We start from the raw sequence: 19,004 nt of genomic DNA, 5'->3' as shown, positions 1-19,004 counted from the left end.
CCACTAGGGTCAACACCAGTCATAGCCTCTTACTATTTTCTATAATTTCTCTATACATCTATTACCCTTTATCTTGTTTTCTGTAGAACTCTTATGATCTATAAGTCATATATATATCATATATGCCATTTAGCGGGCGCTTTCATGCATGTGCATATGTTTTGTATGGGTGGCCCCAGTGGGAATTAAACCAAAAAACCCTGACCTATATCTTTCTCTCTATGTGTAAACCTCTCTCTCTGTCTGTGTGTCTGTCCCTAACAGGATGACCCCATTGGTAACCTCAACACTGCCTTCGAGGTGGCTGAGAAGTACCTGGACATCCCCAAGATGCTCGATGCTGAGGGTGAGTACATTTTTTCTGTCAAACCAGGGAATTTTGGGAATGTTTCAGGAAATGTTCAACCCTAGCATTCGTCTCTGCCGACTCTCTGCAGCAGTGGTGGCTGGTGGCACTTTAACTGGGGAGGACAGGCTCACAGTAATGGCTGGAACGGAATTAATGGAATGGTCTCAAACACATCAAACACCTGGTTTCCATGTCACCCGGAGTATTTACATTGACATCCCAGTTTTTACACTGCTGCTACTCTCTGTTTATTATCTATGCTTAGTCACTTTACCCCTACCTACATGTACAAATTACCTCGACTAACCTGTACCCCCGCACATTGACTCAGTGCCCCCTGTATATAGCCTCGGTATTGTTATTTCATTGTGTTACATTTTATCACATGTTTTACTTTAGTTTATTTAGTAAATATTTGAACTCTTCTTGAACTGCATTGTTGGTTAAGGGCTTGTAAGTAAACATTTCACGGTGAGGTCTACACCTGTTGTATTCGGCGCATGTGACAAATAAAATGTGATTTGATTTGAAACCATTCCAGTAAGTCCATTCCAGCCATTATTATGAGCTGTCCTCCCTTCACCAGCCTCTTCTGCTCCCCAGTGATTTCGCTGGAGTTGCATTGTCTTAGTTAATTTCATGTCTCTGAGCTCTTCCTGTCTGTCACCCCTCAGACATTGTGAACACCCCCAAGCCTGATGAGAAGGCCATCATGACCTACGTGTCCTGCTTCTACCACGCCTTCGCTGGCGCTGAGCAGGTAACGCACACCTTCCACTGTCTCTGCTGGTCCCATATTAGAAACAAGTAACAGCATCTACATTTTATTCAGCAAGATCTAAGATCCACTACTGACTGTCTAAACTTGTCACGGTCTCCCACCCCCATTACTCTCTCTCTCTTGCTCTCTTGCTCTCTTTCTCTCTCTCTCTCTCTCTCTCTCTCTCTCTGTCTCTGTCTCTGTCTCTCTGTCTCTGTCTCTCTCTGTCTTAGGCTGAGACAGCAGCTAACAGGATCTGTAAAGTGCTGGCTGTGAACCAGGAGAATGAGAAACTCATGGAGGAGTATGAGAAGCTGGCCAGTGAGGTGAGAGTTAATGTTACTTTCCAAAGCCCATCCAGAGAGGCATCGCTATGCACCTTATGATAAACAGTATGAGATGTAACCTCTCAAAGGCCTAGTTCACACTGCAGAAAAACGCATCCAAAATATCTGTTGTGTTAAAAGTGTTATATCTGAGCTGTACAACCTGTGTGAACTAGGTGATCTGAAGTAAAAACTCAACCAACCAACGAACCAACTCTTCTTTAACCACACCTTTGACCTTTAACCACTTGACCTCTGACCTCTCCCTAGCTGCTGGAGTGGATCCGCAAAACCATCCCGTGGCTGGAGAACCGCACGGCGGAGCATCACATGAGAGCCATGCAGCAGAAGCTGGAGGACTTCAGGGACTACCGCCGCGTCCACAAGCCGCCCCGCGTCCAGGAGAAGTGTCAGCTGGAGATCAACTTCAACACCCTGCAGACCAAGCTGAGGCTGAGCAACCGGCCCGCCTTCATGCCCTCCGAGGGAAAGATGGTCTCGGTAGGTGACGGCACACATCACGTCCACGTGGCACTCTAGCCCTGGCACCGTCACATTCAGCCCAGGTTACTCAGGACACCACAGCTAATCTACAGTGGTGGTTTTGAGAATAACCTCCCAGATATCTGACTGTTCCACCAACCTCACAACACCAGGTAGAGTCAACCACGTATGGTAGAGCCGCTCTTCATTCCACAGGCCAGGACTAAGAGAGATAAAGATTTGACCATGCCCTACCTATGCAAATCCATCAACAAAACAAGTCCCGTAAATGTACATATTGTCATGAATTGCATTGATTTGAACTTAAATGTTTTATTATGTATGTATTTATTTGTATGTATTTGACTCATGTGGATACCGGTAAAAACTTCAACTTGAACATAAATACAATATCAATACAAAGTGGACATTAGTTATGACACCTTATCAGCCAACTAACCACCCATGTTCTCCTCTCCTCTCCTCTCCTCTCCTCTCCTCTCCTCTCCTCTCCTCTCCTCTCCTCTCCTCTCCTCTCCTCTCCTCTCCTCTCCTCCCCCAGGACATAGCCAATGCCTGGAAGGGTCTGGAGCAGGTGGAGAAGGGATATGAGGAGTGGCTTCTTACTGAGATCAGACGTCTGGAAAGACTGGACCACCTGGCTGAGAAGTTCAAACAGAAGTGTTCCCTGCACCAGTCCTGGACCTCAGGTAATAACAGAGAGAGGGAAAGAGAGAGATGGAGAGGAGAGGTAGAGAGATAGAGAGAGGGAGAGATCTAGATGGGGGAAATAGAGAGAGAAAGAGAGAAGGGGAGAACAACTGCGTCGGCCTCTGTGATGGAGTATAAACTGTGTGTGTGTGTGTACGTCCGTGTCCATGTGTGTGTCCAGGTAAGGAGGAGCTGCTGTCCATGAAGGACTATGAGTCGGCCTCTCTGATGGAGATCAGGGCTCTGATGAGGAAACACGAGGCCTTTGAGTCTGACCTGGCCGCCCACCAGGACAGAGTGGAGCAGATCGCTGCTATCGCACAGGAGCTCAAGTAAGGAGGGGAGGAGGGAGGGATGATGTGAGGGAGGTGTGGAAGAACGGAGGAGGAAGAAGTGATAAACGTAGTAAAGTTAAAGAAAAAGGGATAGAAGTGTGTAATAGAAGATGTGATAGTGATCAGAATGTTCCTCTCCCAGTGAGCTGGACTACCATTATGTGATAGTGATAGTGATCAGAATGTTCCTCTCCCAGTGAGCTGGACTACCATTATGTGATAGTGATAGTGATCAGAATGTTCCTCTCCCAGTGAGCTGGACTACCATGATGTGATAGTGATCAGAATGTTCCTCTCCCAGTGAGCTGGACTACCATGATGTGATAGTGATCAGTGTTCCTCTCCCAGTGAGCTGGACTACCATGATGTGATAGTGATCAGAATGTTCCTCACCCAGTGAACTGGACTACCATGATGTGATAGTGATCAGTGTTCCTCTCCCAGTGAGCTGGACTACCATGATGTGATAGTGATAGTGATCAGAATGTTCCTCTCCCAGTGAGTTGGACTACCATGATGTGATAGTGATCAGTGTGTCCCTCTCCCAGTGAGCTGGACTACCATGATGTGATCAGTGATAGTGATCAGAGTGTTCCTCACCCAGTGAGCTGGACTACCATGATGTGATCAGTGATAGTGATCAGAGTGTTCCTCTCCCAGTGAGCTGGACTACCATGATGTGATCAGTGATAGTGATCAGAGTGTTCCTCTCCCAGTGAGCTGGACTACCATGATGTGATAGTGATCAGAATGTTCCTCTCCCAGTGAGCTGGACTACCATGATGTGATAGTGATCAGTGTGTTCCTTTCCCAGTGAGCTGGACTACCATAATGTGATCAGTGTTAGTGATCAGTGTGTTCCTCTCCCAGTGAGATTAACTACCATGATGTGATAGTGATCAGAGTGTGCCTTTCCCAGTGAGCTGGACTACCATGATGTGATCAGTGATAGTGATCAGAGTGTTCCTCTCCCAGTGAGCTGGACTACCATGATGTGATAGTGATCAGAGTGTTCCTCTCTCAGTGAGATGAACTATCATGATGTGATCAGTGATAGTGATCAGAATGTTCCTCTCCCAGTGAGATTAACTACCATGATGTGATAGTGATCAGTGTGTTCCTCTCTCAGTGAGATGAACTATCATGATGTGATCAGTGTTAGTGATCAGTGTGTTCCTCTCCCAGTGAGATGAACTTCCATGATGTGATCAGTGATAGTGATCAGTGTGTTCCTCTCCCAGTGAGATGAACTACCATGATGTGATCAGTGATAGTGATCAGTGTGTTCCTCTCCCAGTGAGATGAACTACCATGATGTGATCAGTGATAGTGATCAGTGTGTTCCTCTCCTAGTGCAATGAACTACCATGATGTGATAGTGATCAGAATGTTCCTCTCCCAGTGAGCTGGACAACCATGATGTGATAGTGATCAGTGTTCCTCTCCCAGTGAGCTGGACTACCATGATGTGATAGTGATAGTGATCAGAATGTTCCTCTCCCAGTGAACTGGACTACCATGATGTGATAGTGATCAGTGTTCCTCTCCCAGTGAGCTGGATTACCATGATGTGATAGTGATAGTGATCAGAGTGTTCCTCACCCAGTGAGCTGGACTACCATGATGTGATAGTGATAGTGATAGTGATCAGTGTGTTCCTCTCCCAGTGAGATGAACTACCATGATGTGATCAGTGATAGTGATCAGTGTGTTCCTCTCACAGTGAGATGAACTACCATGATGTGATAGTCATCAGAGTGTTCCTCTACCAGTGAGCTGTACTACCATGATGTGATCAGTGATAGTGATCAGTGTGTTCCTCTCCCAGTGAGATGAACTACCATGATGTGATCAGTGATAGTGATCAGTGTGTTCCTCTCCCAGTGAGATGAACTACCATGATGTGATCAGTGATAGTGATCAGTGTGTTCCTCTCCCAGTGAGCTGGACTACCATGATGCGTCCTCAGTGAACACCCGCTGCCAGGGCATCTGCGACCAGTGGGACAACCTGGGTACCCTCACCCAGAAGAGAAGAGACTCTCTGGAGGTACACACACACACACACACACACACACACACACACACGCACACACACACGCACACACGCACACACACACACACACACACACACACACACACACACACACACACACACACACACACACACACACACACACACACACCCCACACACACACAGTGGGACAACCTGGGTACCCTCACCCAGAAGAGGCTACAGGAGGTTCTCTGCACTACACACTATAGTCATATTGATTATGCCACTTAGCAGACACTCTTATCAAACGCAACTTACCGAACAGAAGGTACATACACTTTTAGTTGGAGAATGTGATCCCAGCAGGAATTGAACCCTCAACCAATTGAGCCACCATGAGCCAAGAGTTTTTCTGACCATGTGGCCCTTCTGATAACAACTACTGATAACAACTAGTGGTAACAACTAGTGTTAACAACTAGTGGTAACAACTAGTGATAACAACTAGTGATAACAACTAGTGGTAACAACTAGTGATAACAACTAGTGATAACAACTAGTGGTAACAACTAGTGGTAACAACTAGTGGTAACAACTAGTGATAAAAACTAGTGAGAGCAACTAGTGGTAACAACTAGTGGTAACAACTAGTGGTGACAACTAGTGGTAACAACTAGTGATAAAAACTAGTGAGAACAACTAGTGGTAACAACTAGTGGTAACAACTAGTGGTAACAACTAGTGGTAACAACTAGTGATAACAACTAGTGGTAACAACTAGTGATAACAACTAGTGATAACAACTAGTGGTAACAACTAATGGTAACAACTAGTGGGGGTCATGTCAAGCTATTACATGTATTACTGGTACTACTTAGTCAAGTTACTAGTAGTAGCAGCAGTTGTAGTAGTAGTGATGGCTTCATACTGTGTACTGATGTTAAATCTTCTCCTGGTCTTTCCCAGCGTGTGGAGAAACCTGGAGTTATAGTAGGAGTAGTAGTAATATTATGTGTTTCCCAGCGTGTGGAGAAACCTGGAGTTATAGTAGGAGTAGTAGTAATATTATGTGTTTCTCAGCGTGTGGAGAAACCTGGAGTTATAGTAGGAGTAGTAGTAATATTATGTGTTTCTCAGCGTGTGGAGAAACTGTGGGAGACCATTGACCAGCTGTACCTGGAGTTCGCCAAGAGGGCGGCGCCCTTCAACAACTGGATGGATGGAGCTATGGAGGATCTGCAGGACATGTTCATCGTCCACAGCACCGAGGAGATCCATGTATGTGTGTGTGTGTGTGTGTATGTGTGTGTATGTGTATGTGTATGTGTGTGTTTCTGTGTGCGTGTGTGTGTGTCTGTGTCTGTGTGTGTGTCTGCGTGTGCGTGTGTGTGTGTGTGTGTGTGTGTGTGTGTGTGTGTGTGTGTGTGTCTGCGTGTGCGTGTGTGTGTGCGTACAATACGTACTGTAACATTAACGGTGTGATGGACTCTCCTCTCTATCACTACTTCCCACTGTATCCCTCCATTCTCACTCCTTTTCTCCTCCTCTCTTCCTCTCATCCCCCTCTCCTCTCCAGTCTCTGATCACAGCCCATGACCAGTTCAAGGCCACCCTGCCAGAGGCTGATAAGGAGCGCATGGCCACCATGGGCATCCAGAGTGAGATCGTAAAGATCGCTCAGACCTACGGCATCAAGCTGTCAGGAGTCAACCCCTACACCAACCTCTCACCCCAGGATATCACCAACAAGTGGGAGACCGTGAGTACAACACTACTGTAGTATAGTAGTACTATTGTAGTAGTATAGTAGTAGTAGTGGTATTGTAGTAGTATAATAGTAGCAGTAGTAGTAGTGCTGGTGGTGGTGGTATTAATAATAGTAGTAGTAGTAGTAGTCGTAGTAGTGTTACTGTTGTAGTAGTAGTAGTAATAGCAGTAGTGGTATTAGTAGTAGTAGTAGCAGAAGTAGTAGTAGTAGTGGTATTGTAGTAGTATAGTAGTAGTAGTGGTGGTGGTGGTGGTGGTAGTAATAGTAGTAGTAGTAGTAGTAGTAGTAGTAGTAGTAGTAGTGGTATTGTAGTAGTATAGTAGTAGTAGTAGTGGTGGTGGTAGTAATAGTAGTAGTATAGTAGTAGAAGTAGTAGTAGTAGTAGTGTTATTGTTGTAGTAGTAACAATAGTAGTAGTAGTAGTAGTAGTAGTAGTAGTAGTAGTGTTATTGTTGTAGTAGTAACAATAGTAGTAGTATAGTAGTAGTAGTAGTAGTAGTAGTGTTATTGTTGTAGTAGTAACAATAGTAGTAGTAGTAGTAGTAGTAGTAGTAGTAGTAGTAGTAGTAGTAGTGTTATTGTTGTAGTAGTAACAATAGTAGTAGTATAGTAGTAGAAGTAGTAGTAGTAGTAGTGTTATTGTTGTAGTAGTAACAATAGTAGTAGTAGTAGTAGTAGTAGTAGTAGTAGTAGTAGTAGTAGTGTTATTGTTGTAGTAGTAACAATAGTAGTATTAGTAGTAGTAGTAGTAGTAGTAGTAGTAGTAGTAGTATTAATCTGTCAGGAGTGAACCCCTACACTAAGGCTGTGACTAAAACACAATGAGAAGCCAAAAGAGAAGGATGTCTTTTTCCCTAGCTAGGTCTGTGCACTCCAGATTGAAGATATAAGTTGCTTCATGGCAATGGGTTAGTCTCTAGAGTAACAGAGTAACACGATTTCATTTCTACCAGTGTTTTGATGACCAATGTCCCTGTCTCCCTCCATAGGTGAAGCACCTTGTTCCTCTCAGGGACCAGATGTTGCAGGAGGAGGTAGCCAGACAGCAGGCCAACGAGAGGCTGAGGCGCCAGTTCGCTGCCCAGGCCAACATTATCGGACCCTGGATCCAGACTAAGATGGAGGTACAAGTACAGCTAGAACCCGAACCCCGAACACGCAGGGGTTCACCACCTCCTCCAAAATGTGCCATTAATGGACACTGAGCTAATTTCACTAAAGAAGTGAATAAAGTTGTGTTGTATTATTGCATAGTGTAAACCTCAACCACAAAACCTTCAACACTCATCATGTTTCTCTCTCCTTTCTCTCCTTTCTTTCCCCCTCTCCCCCTCTACCTCATCCCCTTTCTCTTCTCTTCCTTCCCTCATCCCCCTCCCCTCTCCCCTCTCCTCCTTCCCCTCTCCTCCTTCCCCTCTCCCCTCTCCTCCTTCCCCTCTCCCCTCTCCTCCTTCCCCTCTCTCCTCTCCTCCTTCCCCTCTCCCCTCTCCTCCTTCCCCTCTCATCTCCTCTCCTCCTTCCTCTCTCCCCTCTCCTCCTTCCCCTCTCCCCTCTCCTCCTTCCCCTCTCCCTCTACAGGAGATTGGTCATGTGTCTGTGGACATTGCTGGGTCTCTAGAGGAACAGATGAACAGCCTGAAGCAGTATGAACAAAACATTATCAACTACAAGTGTAACATTGACAAGCTGGAGGGAGACCACCAGCTCAGCCAGGAGTCCCTCATCTTCGATAACAAGCACACCAACTACACCATGGAGGTACCAGAACACACAACTACACAACACAACCAACTACACAACACGCAACTACAAAACACACAACTAGACAACTACACAACACAACCAACTACACAACACACAACTACACAACACACAACTAGACATCTACACAACACAACCAACTACAGAACACACAACTACACAACACACAACTAGACAACTACACAACACAACCAACTACACAACACACAACTACATAGCACAACCAACTACACAACACACAACTACACATCACACAACTAGACAACACAACCAACTACACAACACACAACTACACAACACACAGCTAGACAACTAGACAACTACACAACACAACCAAATACATCATGGAAGTCGTATCAAGTATTGTATACTTCCTAAATTATTCCTGGAGAGCTCCCGGCCTTTAGGTTTCCGCTCCAAACCCAGTTATAACTTGATTCAGTGTATCAAGTAGCTAATTATTCAAATCAGATGCACTAGATTAGGGTTGAAGTGAAAACCTACTGGACAGCAGCTTTCCAGGAACAGGGTTGGAGAGCCCTGATGTAAAGGAACCTAACCCAAGTAACATAAATATTTGACACCATATAAACTACTTTGGAGAAGATCCCTATGCATATGAATATACACACCTGTACTACTTTAGTCTAGATGTTACAACCATCCCAGACACTCACATACTAACCCCCAACTTGGTAGACCTATGATGCTTACCAACTATCCAAACCCTTCATCTCCCTTCCTCTTCTTCTCTTCCTCCCTCACCCCCCTCACCTCGGCAGCATATCCGTGTGGGCTGGGAGCAGCTCCTGACCACCATCGCCCGCACCATCAACGAGGTGGAGAACCAGATCTTGACCCGCGACGCCAAGGGCATCAGCCAGGAGCAGCTCAACGAGTTCCGTGCCTCCTTCAACCACTTCGACAGGGTAATGAAACTAAAACAGTTTCATGTTCTTGGACTTACTTTTCTCGATCTCACATGTGTCTTTTCTCTTGTCCTGGCTCTGATTTTGCAGATAGCGGCCATTTTGAAGAGGTTTTTACTTGCAATGCCTGTGAAATGTGGTTGTTTTAAGTGTGAATGTTGGAATATTCAGTGGTTTCTTGCCATCATTGTGGCTCCTCCTCACAGAGTGTTACTGTATCACTAGCGTGTAGCGTTCACATAATGGATCATTACATTGGTCATAGTGTCCAATCATAAACATTGATGGTTGTGTTCTGTCTCTCTCAGAAGAGAAACGGCATGATGGACCCAGACGACTTCCGTGCCTGTCTCATCTCCATGGGTTACGATCTGGTGAGTAGCCTAGCTACCAACAGGAAGTAGCTTCACATACAACGTTCCCTTTCACAGGAGGCTGGTGAGGGGAGGACAGCTCATAATAATGGCTGGAACGGAGCCAATGGAATGGTATGTTTGATATGTTTTATACCATTCCATTTATTCTGCTCCAGCTATTATTATGAGCCTGTCCTCCCCAATTTAGATGCCACCAGCCACCTGTGCTCCCTTTTTATGAAATGACTTTAGTCTATCTGGTCATAGACAGCTATAGTATAAAATGACATTAGTTTCCATTCATGTTCCAAAACATGTTCTCCTCAACAATGATATGAAGATGTAATGTATTCTAACTTGTTGACCAGTAGGGCGAGGTGGTGTTTGCTGTATATTGATTGACCTTTGTATATGTGTAATGCTTTAATTAATAACAAACAATTTAAAGGTGCAATATGCAGAAATCGCTCCGCCATTCTAATTCTAATAGTGCACCTAATTTCAGTTTATGTGACAAAACAAGCAAGTGTAGAGAATCATTGTACCATATAAACTGCTGTGAAATATGTTCTCAATAATGTACACTATTGTATTTGCAGCTGTTTGAAACTGGTGTACCAAACCGAAAGTCAAAAGATGCAAAAACCAAACTTAAGAACGTGAAGCATAGAAAAGGTGCACATAGAACAGATCTGCCACTTCTTAGACTTGCATTCAATGAGAATGAGATCTATAACTCACATTTCTGTGTGAATTTGGTCAGGTCGCTCAAGAAGTCACATAATGCAGCTTTAATGATAATAACGTTTTCTACTCTACTCTAAGGTGTTGTCCAATTGGGTGAGGTGTTCCAATTTACTCTAGTGTGTTGTCCTGTCCAATAGGGTGAGGTGGAGTTTGCCCGCATCATGACGCTGGTGGATTCCAACAACACTGGAGTGGTCACCTTCCAGGCCTTTATCGACTTCATGACCCGCGAGACAGCCGAGACAGACACAGCCGATCAGGTCATGGCCTCTTTCAAGATCCTGGCCTCAGACAAGGTGACCTAGAACATTGTAATGTGGCCAGGTCTCCCTTGAGAAAGAGGTCTTTGCACTTCTGTGGGACAACCTGGTAAAATGAAATAAATACATACAAATGGAATAAATGAAATAAATATAGGCCTCTTCTCTTCCAGTCCTACATCACGGTTGATGAGCTACGCAGGGAGCTGCCCCCAGAGCAGGCAGAGTACTGCATCAGCCGCATGACCAGGTACACAGAATGACCTACAACACTAGAATGGACATTGGCATCCTAGCAACATAACGTAAAACATAATCAGCTATGACGTAGGCCACTCTAGTAATATAATGTATCTCTATGACCAGGTTCCTTAGGCCTCTCTAGTAATATAATGTATCTCTTTAACCAGGTACATTAGACCTCTCTAGTAATGTAATGTGTCTCTTTAACCAGGTGCATTAGACCTCTAGAAATATAATGTATCTCTATGACCAGGTACATTAGATCTCTCTAGGAATATAATGTATCTCTATAACCAGGTACATTAGACCTCTCTAGTAATGTAATGTATATCTATTACCAGGTACATTGGAGCTGACGGCCCAGCCGGAGCCCTCGACTACATCTCCTTCTCCAGCGCTCTCTACGGAGAGAGCGACTTGTAAACCCCCTCTCCTCCTCCTCCTCCTCTTCCTTTTCTCCTCCCTTTATCTTCCCCCTCTCCTGTATGGAGAGAGCGACTTGTTTCCCTCCTCTCCCTTCTCCTCTCCTCCTCTTTCCCCTTACTTGTCCTCCCTCTATCCTCCTCCTCTCAGTCAACTGAAGTTTCCCTCATTTTAAACCTTCCTCCATGTTGTCCACACTTCCCAGAGAGGAAGAGACGGTGGGAGGCTTTACTCAAATCAAAACTCAGAGACTCACCATGTCCTGTTTAGGTCTGTCTGGATATCTTACTGTTTAACTGTCATCCCTCTCTCATTCATACTGTCATCTGTACTGCACCAAGTGCCTGATGAGCCAGAACACCTGCAGTCACACGATAATCCGCTTCACACTAACCTTTAGTATGATCAGCAGGACAGAGAGATCACAAAGAAAGAACAGAAATAAAGAAAAATACTAAAATGGTTGAACAGTAGCAGAGTATTGGAGCACAGCCCCCGGCCCTACACTCTTAGGAAAAAGGGTTCCAAAAGGGTTCTACCTGGAACTAAAAAGGGTTCTTCAAAGGGCTCTCCTATAGGGACAGCTGAATAACCCTTTTAGGTTCCAGAGATCACCTTTTTTTCTAAGAATTTACACCTGTCCTCCTCTCAGAATATTAAAATATGTTTTGGTAAAATGGCTTACAAAAATGTGGAAGAAGATTGGTTGGTTATGTATTGTTGCAGATGCATATTGTGTTTATACTGTAGTGGAAATGCTGTCCAATCTGATTGGTTGAATCCACCCTTACACCCCAACTTCTTTATAGCACCCCTTATCCCAGAAGACATGCCCCTCCCTTTCCATAGAAACTTGTAACGTTGTGCCAACATTTTCATAATGTTGTCATTAAGTAGGAATCCCAACTATCCAAGATATACATGTTTAGTTATATTATGTGTAAGAAAGCCATGCAGTCTCAAGCTCACCTTCAACTCAGACAGACAAAGACAGACCGTAGTACCTGTTGTCAACCATTAATGTTATGTTAACATTAGTTGTCAATAATAAAATTTAGCCTGTGATTGTAGGGATTATTTTGGACACACCCTAAATGAATGCAGTAGATCTGATGAACCCCCCCCCCCCCCCCCCCCCAATAGGCCCAACAAGAGAGAGCAACCTGAGTAATGCATTGTGGATAAGAGTTAGTCAACCACTGGTCACCCGTCACCCTGCAGACAGGAAAGCTAATTTTGTTTGAAGGACAGGACGTCACCTCTCTCCTCTGTCACCCTCTATCATCACTCCCTTCGTATTGTGGTTGTCTGTTTGCTGTGCATTTTGAGAGGAGAGAAAGACAGAGAGAGGTGTTAAATAGAGAGAGAGAATGAGAGAGAGAGCGAGAATGAGACAGAGCGCAAGAGAGAGAGAGGGCGGGAGACAGGACATCAGGTAAAGAGATATGGTGAACCATAGTTAGGCCCCAGACTTCGTCCAAAATGGCACCCTATTCCCTATGTAGTGCACTACTTTTGACCTGATCCAAAGTAACCAAATTTACTACGTAGGGAAGAGGGTGTCATTTGGGACAGAGACAGCATCTGTAACTCCCATGTGTATGAATTCTTTATTTTCCTCATCTGTCTTCTCTATTATGCCCCTCCTCTCCTCCTCACTTTATTCTGTTCTATCACCCAGTCCAAGAGCTTGCTTCCATACCATCCATTTCAAAGTTAAAGACACACACCTTGGAATAAATTTTAAAAAGGGAAACTATATTACTATGTGAAGTTTTGTGTTGTGTTTTTATTTCCCATTGTTCACCATAAAAGGAGTGGCAATACTGTTGACGTTAGACCAGTTGCAACTGTTCACAAGTACAACCAATTTCCAGGATAGATTCTGGACATTAAATAATTAGTAAATAATCAATTAAAAATAAATACAAGAACTGTAATACTTATATGAATGTAAACACTGTAATGTGCCTGTAAGATTAGTACGATTTATAGTGCTTTCAGAAAGTATTCAAATGGATATAATTGTCATATTTTTGTCAACGACCTACACATAATTCTCTGTATTGTCAAAGTGGGAGAAAAAATGTAACATTTGTAAAACAAGTTAATAATACAGTGCCTTGCGAAAGTATTCGGCCCCCTTGAACTTTTCGACCTTTTGCCACATTTCAGGCTTCAAACATAAAGATATAAAACTGTATTTTTTTGTGAAGAATCAACAACAAGTGGGACACAATCATGAAGTGGAACGACGTTTATTGGATATTTCAAACTTTTTTAACAAATCAAAAACTGAAAAATTGGGCGTGCAAAATTATTCAGCCCCCTTAAGTTAATACTTTGTAGCGCCACCTTTTGCTGCGATTACAGCTGTAAGTCGCTTGGGGTATGTCTCTATCAGTTTTGCACATCGAAAGACTGAAATTTTTTCCCATTCCTCCTTGCAAAACAGCTCGAGCTCAGTGAGGTTGGATGGAGAGCATTTGTGAACAGCAGTTTTCAGTTCTTTCCACAGATTCTCGATTGGATTCAGGTCTGGACTTTGACTTGGCCATTCTAACATCTGGATATGTTTATTTTTGAACCATTCCATTGTAGATTTTGCTTTATGTTTTGGATCATTGTCTTGTTGGAAGACAAATCTCCGTCCCAGTCTCAGGTCTTTTGCAGACTCCATCAGGTTTTCTTCCAGAATGGTCCTGTATTTGGCTCCATCCATCTTCCCATCAATTTTAACCATCTTCCCTGTCCCTGCTGAAGAAAAGCAGGCCCAAACCATGATGCTGCCACCACCATGTTTGACAGTGGGGATGGTGTGTTCAGCTGTGTTGCTTTTACGCCAAACATAACGTTTTGCATTGTTGCCAAAAAGTTCAATTTTGGTTTCATCTGACCAGAGCACCTTCTTCCACATGTTTGGTGTGTCTCCCAGGTGGCTTGTGGCAAACTTTAAACGACACTTTTTATGGATATCTTTAAGAAATGGCTTTCTTCTTGCCACTCTTCCATAAAGGCCAGATTTGTGCAATATACGACTGATTGTTGTCCTATGGACAGAGTCTCCCACCTCAGCTGTAGATCTCTGCAGTTCATCCAGAGTGATCATGGGCCTCTTGGCTGCATCTCTGATCAGTCTTCTCCTTGTATGAGCTGAAAGTTTAGAGGGACGGCCAGGTCTTGGTAGATTTGCAGTGGTCTGATACTCCTTCCATTTCAATATTATCGCTTGCACAGTGCTCCTTGGGATGTTTAAAGCTTGGGAAATCTTTTTGTATCCAAATCCGGCTTTAAACTTCTTCACAACAGTATCTCGGACCTGCCTGGTGTGTTCCTTGTTCTTCATGATGCTCTCTGCGCTTTTAACGGACCTCTGAGACTATCACAGTGCAGGTGCATTTATACAGAGACTTGATTACACACAGGTGGATTGTATTTATCATCATTAGTCATTTAGGTCAACATTGGATCATTCAGAGATCCTCACTGAACTTCTGGAGAGAGTTTGCTGCACTGAAAGTAAAGGGGCTGAATAATTTTGCACGCCCAATTTTTCAGTTTTTGATTTGTAAAAAAGTTTGAAATATCCAATAAATGTCGTTCCACTTCATGATTGTGTCCCACTTGTTGTTGATTCTTCACAAAAAATACAGTTTTATATCTTTATGTTTGAAGCCTGAAATGTGGCAAAAGGTCGCAAAGTTCAAGGGGGCCGAATACTTTCGCAAGGCACTGTATATCTTGATTAGGTAAGTATTCAACCTCCTGAGTCAATACATGTTAGAATCCCTTTTGGCAGTGATTACAGCTGTGATTATTTCAGGGTAAGTCTCTAAGAGTGATTACAGCCGTGATTCTTTCAGGGTAAGTCTCTAAGAGTGATTACAGCCATGATTCTTTCAGGGTAAGTCACTAAGAGTGATTACAGCTGTGATTCTTTCAGGGTAAGTCTCTAAGGGTGATTACAGCTATGATTCTTTCAGGGTAAGTCTCTAAGAGTGATTACAGCTGTGATTCTTTCAGGGTAAGTCTCTAAGAGTGATTACAGCCGTGATTCTTTCAGGGTAAGTCTCTAAGAGTGATTACAGCCGTGATTCTTTCAGGGTAAGTCTCTAAGAGTGATTACAGCTGTGATTCTTTCAGGGTAAGTCTCTAAGAGTGATTACAGCCGTGATTCTTTCAGGGTAAGTCTCTAAGAGTGATTACAGCCGTGATTCTTTCAGGGTAAGTCTCTAAGAGTGATTACAGCTGTGATTCTTTCAGGGTAAGTCTCTAAGAGTGATTACAGCTGTGATTCTTTCAGGGTAAGTCTCTAAAAGTGATTACAGCTGTGATTCTTTCAGGGTAAGTCTCTAAGAGTGATTACAGCCGTGATTCTTTCAGGGTAAGTCTCTAAGAGTGATTACAGCTGTGATTCTTTCAGGGTAAGTCTCTAAGAGTGATTACAGCCGTGATTCTTTCAGGGTAAGTCTCTAAAAGTGATTACAGCCGTGATTCTTTCAGGGTAAGTCTCTAAGAGTGATTACAGCCTTGATTCTTTCAGGGTAAGTCTCTAAGAGTGATTACAGCCGTGATTCTTTCAGGGTAAGTCTCTAAAAGTGATTACAGCCGTGATTCTTTCAGGGTAAGTCTCTAAAAGTGATTACAGCCGTGATTCTTTCAGGGTAAGTCTCTAAGAGTGATTACAGCCGTGATTCTTTCAGGGTAAGTCTCTAAGAGTGATTACAGCTGTGATTCTTTCAGCTGCCTTTTTGCATTATTATTATTTTTACATTTTTCAAGCTCTGTCAAGTTGGTTGTTGATCATTGATAGACAGCCATTATTAAGTCTTGCCATAGATTATGAAGTTGATTTAAGTCAAAACTGTAACTAGGCCACTCGGAAACATTCAATGTCATCTTGGTAAGCAACTCCAGTTGCTTATATTATATATTTGGCAACATGTTTTAGGTTATTGTCCTGCTGAAAGGTGAATTTGTCTCCCAGTGTCTGTTGGAAAGCAGACAGAACCAGGTTTTCCTCTTTCTTGCCTGTGCTTAGCTCTACTCTGTTTATTTTTATCCTGAAAAACTTCCCAGTCCTGAATGATTACAAGCATACCCACAACATAATGCAGCTAACACTATGCTTGAAAATATGGACAGTGGTACTCAGTATTGTGTTGTACTGGATTTGCCCCAAACATAACACTTTGTATTCAGGACAAAAGAGAATTGCTTTGGCACGTTTTTTTTGCAGTATTACTTTAGTGCCTTGTTGCGAAAACAATTGGCACACCTGTATTTGGGGAGCGTCGCTGCACAGCTATTTTCAGATCTCTCCAGATCGGGTTCAAGTCCGGGCTCTGGCTGGGAAACTCAAGGACATTCAGAGACTTGTCCAGAAGCCATTCCTGCGTTGTCTTGGCTGTGTGCTTCGGGCCGTTGTCCTTTTGCAAGGTGTACCTTCGCCCCAGTCTGAGGTCCTGAGCACTCTGGAGCAGGCTTTCATCAAGGATATCTCTGTAATTTGCTCCGTTCATCTTTCCCTGACCAAGGCCCTTCTCCCCCGATTGCTCAGTTTGGCCGGACGACCAGATCTAGGAAGAGTCTTGGTGCTTCCAAACTTCTTCCATTAAAAAATGATGAAGGCCGCTGTGTTTTTGGGGACCTTCAATGCTGCAGAAATGTTTTGGTACCCTTCCCCATATCTGTGCCTTGACACAATCCTGTCTCTGAGCTCTACGGACAATTCCTTCGACCTCATGGATTGTTTTTTGCTCAACCATGCACTGTCAACTGTGGGACCTTATATAGACAGGTGTGTGCCTTTCCAAATCATGTCCAGTCAATTGAATTGACCACAGGTGGACTCCAATCCAGTTGTAGAAATATTTAAAAGATGCTCAGGTATACATTTGCAAACATTTCTAAAAAACTGTTTTCGCTTTTCATTATGGGGTATTGTGTATAGATTGATGAGGAAAAACAAATATTTAATACATTTTAAAAAAGGCTGTAACGTAACAAAATGTAGAAAAAGTCAAGGGGTCTGTGTACTTCAAGAATCAATAAGTACATATAATTCATACGAAATTCAAACAATGGATGTAATAGCTTTGGATGTATTAACTTGATTGCCCCTTTAATGAAATGTGTGGTAAAAAGTTGATTAACTATATAAATCAACTAATCTACATGACACAATTGCTAACAGAACTACAAGCAATGAATAAGAAGACACTCTCCATGCTTGTCGACAAGTGTTTTTCTGTATGAGTAAACGTGATTATTGGTTTGATCCAAAAGTGTGAAGGAATTTAGGAGCTCTCTAAGCAACTTCTCTGTCTTTCTGTTACATTGTATCTAAAGTTTAAGTTCAGAGAAAATGTCCCACTTTGTTAACTAAATGGATCTTCCTAGATTCTCTATAGAGTATCTCTATGGTGAGACGCCTCCTGTACACTTCTCATTTGTAGCAGAATAAATATGTGTTAATCTCAGGATCAAACTTTAATGTGACTTTCTGGCATCATCAAATAATTTTATCTACTTCCCCAGAGTCATATGAACTCGTGGATACTTTTTTTATTTACCTGCGTCAAATATGAAGGAAGTTAATAGGTAGTTTCACATGCCAATGCTAACTAGTGTTAGCTCAGTGATTGGAAGTATACCATAGATTTCCAGTCATTGCACTAATGCTAGTTAGCAATTGCGCTAACACCAGTTAGCTACTTCCTTCATACTGGACGCAGAGACATAAACATTTTTATCCACGAGTTAATCTGACTCTGGGGAAGGTTTGTTTTGTATGGGGTTTATTCTTTACTTCAGCATCACTCTGTAGCATGCATACAGCTCCATTCAGTGCATATTAAGTAATGCCTCCTGTGACTCCTGTGGCGGACCGGGCGCATTGCGCGCTAACCAAGGTTTCCAGGTGCACAGTGTTTCCGCTTGCTTCCGGGTTGGATGCGCAACCTTGGTTGGGTTGTGTATCGGAAGACGCATGACTTTCAACCTTCGTACGGGAGTTGTAGGGATGAGACAAGATAGTAGCTACTAACAATTGGATTCCACGAAAAAGGGGGTAAAATAAAAAATTTAATTAAAAAATTAAAAACAGATTCAAAAACACCTTATTTTGGGACTGTAAAGCAACACACACACACACACACACACACACATTGAAATGGAATAAACTGCCTTAATTTCTCTGGACCCCAGGACGAGTAGTTGCTGCCTTGGCGACAGCTAATGGGGATCCATAATAAATACAAATACAAATACAGTAGCTATCTTGTCCAACCAGCTTTGAACGTTTGGGCCTAGGGTCACAGGGGCTGCCGTCATGCCCGGAGGTCCAGGGGAAGTGATAGAGGCGTGATGTCTCCCTCATGGGTCAGGTACTGGCAGCCCATCCTCTGCTCAAACTTCCTCAGGTTACACCACAACTGGAAGGTCTGGGAGTTAAGATCATGGTTATGGTTAGGGCTATGGTTAAGAGTTAAGTTAGGGTTAGGATTAGGGTTGGTAACACTCCCTACTCTTTACACAAGGGACTCCCTGAAAGAT

The 19,004-nt window shown here is 43.3% G+C and overlaps 1 protein-coding gene and 1 long non-coding RNA gene across 3 annotated transcripts in view; both read left to right on the top strand.

The window, feature by feature from the left end:
- The window catches only part of LOC110531568 (alpha-actinin-3), a 40,443-nt gene extending 27,223 nt beyond the window's left edge, over positions 1–13,220 (top strand). Inside the window, exons 7-22 of one of the 2 annotated variants that reach the window (XM_090183578.1) lie at positions 265–346; positions 1,024–1,109; positions 1,343–1,435; positions 1,706–1,936; positions 2,481–2,628; positions 2,811–2,961; positions 4,905–5,013; positions 6,098–6,238; positions 6,537–6,719; positions 7,718–7,852; positions 8,307–8,486; positions 9,272–9,418; positions 9,727–9,792; positions 10,659–10,817; positions 10,955–11,031; positions 11,366–13,220. In XM_090183578.1, coding sequence (XP_090039704.1) covers positions 265–346; positions 1,024–1,109; positions 1,343–1,435; positions 1,706–1,936; positions 2,481–2,628; positions 2,811–2,961; positions 4,905–5,013; positions 6,098–6,238; positions 6,537–6,719; positions 7,718–7,852; positions 8,307–8,486; positions 9,272–9,418; positions 9,727–9,792; positions 10,659–10,817; positions 10,955–11,031; positions 11,366–11,447 — 2,070 coding nt within the window. In that variant the 3' untranslated portion in view covers positions 11,448–13,220. Of the gene's footprint in view, positions 1–264; positions 347–1,023; positions 1,110–1,342; positions 1,436–1,705; positions 1,937–2,480; positions 2,629–2,810; positions 2,962–3,216; positions 3,284–4,904; positions 5,014–6,097; positions 6,239–6,536; positions 6,720–7,717; positions 7,853–8,306; positions 8,487–9,271; positions 9,419–9,726; positions 9,793–10,658; positions 10,818–10,954; positions 11,032–11,365 lie in introns of those variants that run through there. The other variant, XM_090183579.1, reaches the window with a different exon arrangement.
- Positions 1–17,938, top strand: part of LOC149980803 (uncharacterized) — a 145,768-nt gene extending 127,830 nt beyond the window's left edge. The window contains exon 2 of the long non-coding RNA XR_016483129.1: positions 16,763–17,938. This is a non-coding gene — a long non-coding RNA (uncharacterized LOC149980803). The remainder of the gene's footprint in view (positions 1–16,762) is intronic.
- The last annotated feature ends 1,066 nt before the right edge of the window (positions 17,939–19,004 follow it).

Source organism: Oncorhynchus mykiss, chromosome 9, assembly GCF_057628025.1.
Source record: "Oncorhynchus mykiss isolate SJ-2025 chromosome 9, ASM5762802v1, whole genome shotgun sequence".
In the NCBI taxonomy this organism is placed as follows: Eukaryota; Metazoa; Chordata; class Actinopteri; order Salmoniformes; family Salmonidae; genus Oncorhynchus; species Oncorhynchus mykiss.
The sequence above is the reverse complement of the archived record's forward strand: the minus strand, read 5'-3'. Positions and strand labels throughout refer to the sequence as shown.